At 39.2% G+C, this 5,430-nt stretch overlaps 1 protein-coding gene across 1 annotated transcript in view; it reads left to right on the plus strand.

Annotated features, from left to right (window-relative positions):
• Positions 1–3,765, plus strand: part of LOC103518164 (atrial natriuretic peptide receptor 3) — a 17,788-nt gene extending 14,023 nt beyond the window's left edge. Inside the window, exons 3-4 of the mRNA XM_026829792.1 lie at positions 2,839–3,025; positions 3,427–3,765. Coding sequence (XP_026685593.1) covers positions 2,839–3,025; positions 3,427–3,640 — 401 coding nt within the window. The 3' untranslated portion in view covers positions 3,641–3,765. The remainder of the gene's footprint in view (positions 1–2,838; positions 3,026–3,426) is intronic.
• The last annotated feature ends 1,665 nt before the right edge of the window (positions 3,766–5,430 follow it).

Consider the following 5,430-nt stretch of genomic DNA (forward strand, 5'->3'; position numbering starts at 1 on the left):
AAACAAACAAAACCCCCCCCCCCCCACAACCCTAATCCCTTCGTCCCTTATATCTATAGAAAGCTCATGAATTATAAAACAGAGCAAACACAAACAATGTGGGTCATGTTTGTTGTATGTCAAAAATACAACGCTAAAAAGTACATGATTACTTGATTGCCTATTTGTTAGTTCGAACAACTTGGGAACCAAGGAAGGTACCAAATGACAGCTACTTTCCAAAGTTACACGAATGTAGTCTCGAGAAACAAGGAAGGTAACAAACTAACAAACGACAGCTAATTTGAAAAGTTACACACTTACCTACATTGTCAAATAGTAAGAACTAAGCTTTTAATATTGCATCTATTGTAACACCCTGATCTTGTGATACAAACATATAAGTAGTGCTTTATTTAGGCTGTCAGCTGAGACAAGTTGTTCCTTTATACCAACAGTTTAATAGAGCATTTGTAACGCGGTGGAGGCCTATTATAAAGAACATGTCAATGTCTTTTTCGGACCTACCTGCGAGTATTGTGTTGGTAAGTTCAGTGAAAGTGATTTTATAGAATTTACTAGGTTGGGCCATCGATCGACGTAGACTGAACCGTCCACTATGTTTAGAGACACCTTTAGAGCGAAAACCAGAAGCCGAATCTTTTAAGATACCTATCGTTATCTAATTTCCTCTTTGTTTTTTCTTCTTTTCCCAATTTGAAATTTCCGGAAAAAATGTATTACTTATGTAGAACCTTGTTGAGAAAGAGAAAAAAAAGTTAAAAAATCAAAATAAATTTCCATTTCTCTCTCTCTCTCCCTCCCTCCCTCTCTCCCTCCCTCTTCGTTATCTAATTTCCTCTTTGTTTTTTCTTCTTTTCCCAATTTGAAATTTCCGGAAAAAATGTATTACTTATGTAGAACCTTAGAGCATTTGACATACAACAAAACATGTACATAATCATGCTAAACATTAGCTATTTTTACAATATGTCACTTAAAACCGACAGGCACATTATTTTTAGTTCTCAATTCAGCTAAAAATAGAATTTTAAAGGTCCCTGAAAGGCATTTGATTTTTTTTTATATATGGTACAGAAGATACACACTTACACAGGGCACGAACCTACACTGCTGAGAACTTGTAGGCCATTTATTCTAAATAACAACTTCCTTTTTATTAAAAAAATATGTACGTACCTATGTATTATATTTTTATTTTATCTTTTCATCAGAAACTTATGAATAATTTATGGGCCTTGCTTTTTACTGTCTCTGTGATAGGATGCCGTTTTACGTTTTAGGCCTTTTAAGTAATATATGTGTCAAACCCATCCTAACCACCAACACAAAAGGGTACTTGGAAACTTACTATAAAATTGCAATTTATTTTTAATTGTTGGCTTTTTTTTCTGTTCTTCTACTCATTGATTGTTGGTAGATACATAAAGGGGTTAAAGGGCTATTTGTAAGCAACTAAATATGTACCTTCATTTTGGTGTGCTTTTCCTCTCCGTTTGGTTTCAGCGCCGATCGCCAAGATACCTACTAGGGTCTATGGTTAGGGGGACGGGGACCCAAATCTTCGGCCTTTAAAGGCCGGGTCTTCCTTTGGTATTTTGATGCCCTTCTACAAATCCTGTGGCATATATCAACCGGCTTTATGTCATCCTTTCCTAATTATTAGATTGTTTCCAATTTCGTTGCACATGCAACTGTTTGGTATTTACTTAGGAAAATTATCTGTAGGAAAATTTCACTTGCAGACTGATGGGATACTGAATGAGGTCAACTTGTGGTCTAGTGGTTTCAATAGCAACATACTCAGCATTTTTCCACAGTGCAATTTTCAACTAACGTTCAACATCACTTTGCAATCTCCAACGAAGCTCATAAGAGATGAAAATCAGCAGGGCGTCATTATTTATCGCAACTTGCCTCCTATGGTGCCATAATTGTCAAACTAGAAGAAACAATGAAAAAATCTCGTAAAAAGGGCTGTTGGGGAAGGGCCCTTAAATTTTCAGACTTTTGTAGCCCAAGCTCGGCCTTGAGGGAACTAATTTACGTCCTTTGAAGTATCCTTGGCCTTGAAATTATGCAGGCACCTAAGTAATTAAATAATTTTATTATTACTTCATAGACATCCTCTCCTAGAAACCCAATACAGAAACTCTTCATCAAATCGGGTCGATGGATGGGCGAAGGAGGTCAGGAAGGTTCTCTCATTTCAAAGTAAACACTAGGGATCGACTACAAGAGAAAGAGAAGGCGAGGGAAATTTGAGATTGATAAGGAAATACAACGACCAGTGTAAACAAAAGTTGATAAAATCAGTGATGCAGAGGAGTGGTAGAATGAAGATATTTGAATTTTGAAACACCTAATACGACTTGGATGACATGTGTAAAACTGTCAGCTGAGACAAGTTGTTCCTTTATACCAACAGTTTAATAGAGCATTTGACATACAACAAAACATGTACATAAGCATGCTAAACATTAGCTATTTTTTTTTACAATACGTCACTTAAAACCGACAGGCACATTATTTTTAGTTCTCAATTCAGCTAAAAATAGAATTTTAAAGGTCCCTGAAAGGCATTTGATTTTAGGATGTCGTTTTACGTTTTAGGTCTTTTAAGTAATATATTATGTGTCAAACCCATCCTAACCACCAACACAAAAGGGTACTTGGAAACTTACTATAAAATTGCAATTTATTTTTAATTGTTGGCTTTTTTTCTGTCCTTCTACTCATTGATTGTTGGTAGATACATAATGGGGTTAAAGGGCTATTTGTAAGCAACTAAATATGTACCTTCATTTTGGTGTGCTTTTCCTCTCCGTTTGGTTTCAGCGCCGATCGCCAGAATGCTCCAGTTTTGGGATACGCCCCTGTTGACCACCGGAGCCTTCACGTTCGATTTCACGAAAAACAAAACAGACACTACCATTGAGAACAGTGGCGAATACAAACTTCTGACGAGGGTCAGCCCGATGGCTTTCGAGGGCCTCACGAGTGTCGTTATTCAAATTCTGAGGAGGTAAACAGAGTTTTAACACACCCGCATATTATTAACGATCAAGTTGGAGGCCTTAAACATTTCGAGTACTTACTTAATTACCCCAGTACCTATTATACCAACCTCCACTAAAATGGAGGGACAAAAACACCTATCAACATCACAAAAAAATCACTGAAATTTCAAAGTAGATTCAGCTAGAAAAAAGGTGGATCGATTAATTTTATTAGATTTTATTCTCTATTTTTCGGGGTGGGCCTCCCATCGCCAGCAACATCCTCTTAAAAATTGCAAAATACACAATATTTGTAGACTCATGTAGAGCAAATGTGTATTATTATTAATAGGTATCCGAAAATCCGCAAATACCCCTCCTAGATGATTATATGAAATTTTATACATGTGGCGCGATTGCATTCCAGGAACGGCTGGCGACGAGTCATGCTATTTTACGAAAAGAACGGCTACGATTTGTTATCCGGTCTTCATACGTGTCAGCTTATGATGGAAACCCTGGTGAACGGTCTCAAGAAGGAAAAGGTTCACTATGCAGCTTTTGACACGGAGAAAAACAAAGGACACACGCTGACACACAACCTTAAGGTGGAAATTGGTGGGGCGTTCGGGGGTAAGTAAGACTTCGCCAGACTGGAACCCAAGTTATACAAGTGCACTGTTAGGCCGGGTGCTTACGCTATCAGGTAGGCCTGAGAGGTACGGCTGTCAGGTCTACCTGATACCTGATGAGCACACACACTATCAGATAGACCTGACAGGTACAGCTGAAAAGGTCCGCCTGTCAGGTCTACCTGATAAATGATGAGCACACACACTATCAATATCTGATAGGCACAGATGGTGAGTGGCTGGCCTTAGGACGGGTACTCACGCTTTGACTGTCGATGTCGGATAAATCTAGGTCTGTCCAAACTAGGCTTTACAAAAAAATCACTGAAATTTCAAAGTAGATTCAGCTAGGAAAAAGGTGGATCGATTAATTTTATTAGATTTTATACTCTATTTTTCGGGGTGGGCCTCCCAAAATACACAATATTTGTGGACTCATGTAGAGTAAATGTGTATTATTAATAGGTATCCGAAAATCCGCAAATACCCCTAGATGATTAGGTATATGAAATTTTATACATGTGGCGCGATTGGCGATTGCATTCCAGGAACGGTTGGCGACGAGTCATGCTATTTTACGAAAAGAACGGCTACGATTTGTTATCCGGTCTTCACACGTGTCAGCTTATGATGGAAACCCTGGTGAACGGCCTCAAGAAGGAAAAGGTTCACTATGCAGCCTTTGACACGGAGAAAAACAAAGGACACACGCTGACACACAACCTTAAGGTGGAAATTGGTGGGGCGTTCGGGGGTAAGTAGGCCTTCGCCAGACTGGAACCCAAGTTATACAAGTGCACTGTTAGGCCGGGTGCTTACGCTATCAGATAGGCCTGAGAGGTACGGCTGAAAAAGTCCGGCTGTCAGGTCTACCTGATACCTGATGAGCACACACACTATCAGATAGACCTTACAGGTACAGCTAAAAGGTCCGCCTGTCAGGTCTACCTGATAAATGATGAGCACACATACTATCAATACCTGATAGTCACAGATGGTGAGTGGCTGGCCTTAGGACGGGTACTCACGCTTTGACTGTCGATGTCGGATAAATCTAGGTCTGTCCAAAATAGGCTTGTCCGACAGTTGGAGTGTGAGAGGCCGGTCTTACCCCATACAGTGCGATAACCAGTACTAACGTGCTCATGCTCAGTTCACCTTAAGTTAAAATTCTGGTAATTATTCAGAAGCGACGAAAATGAAAAACTAGGCTTGTCCGACAGTTGGAGTGTGAGAGGCCGGCCTTACCCCATAAAGTGCGATAACCAGTACTAACGTGCTCATGCTCAGTTCACCTTAAGTTAAAATTCTGGTAATTATTCAGAAGCGACGAAAATGAAAAATAAAGCTCTTTCTTGGAGTTTAAACCAAACCCTATAACAGCACTGGTCACTGCTCATTTTTGAAAGCTCCTTTTTGTCGCAATTTTCCATTGACATGACTTCTGAACAAGTACCAAAATTCTCAAGGTGGTTAAGTATCTATCTTGAGTATCTTGGATTGCAGTCTGACCGTTTCCCATTTGGTGTGCGTGCATCAAGAGCTTTAATTGCATGGTTTGGGATTTGCCTAAATTTGCCTGTTGGGAGACAATAGAAGCCATTTTAAGAGGGACATTTTTTAAATGTGTTTTGATTTTCCATGTACATATGTTTTTCAGGACTATTTCGACCTTCCTATTGTACGTACCTCGACCTTATCTCCTTTTGAAGCTATGATAAATTTTATAATATAAGATTATCTTTTTGCCTTTTCTGGCTGTACCTGAAAGACTAGTTTACCCATTGATTCGGAGACTC

Source organism: Diaphorina citri, unplaced genomic scaffold, assembly GCF_000475195.1.
Source record: "Diaphorina citri unplaced genomic scaffold, Diaci psyllid genome assembly version 1.1 scaffold58, whole genome shotgun sequence".
NCBI lineage: Eukaryota > Metazoa > Arthropoda > Insecta > Hemiptera > Psyllidae > Diaphorina > Diaphorina citri.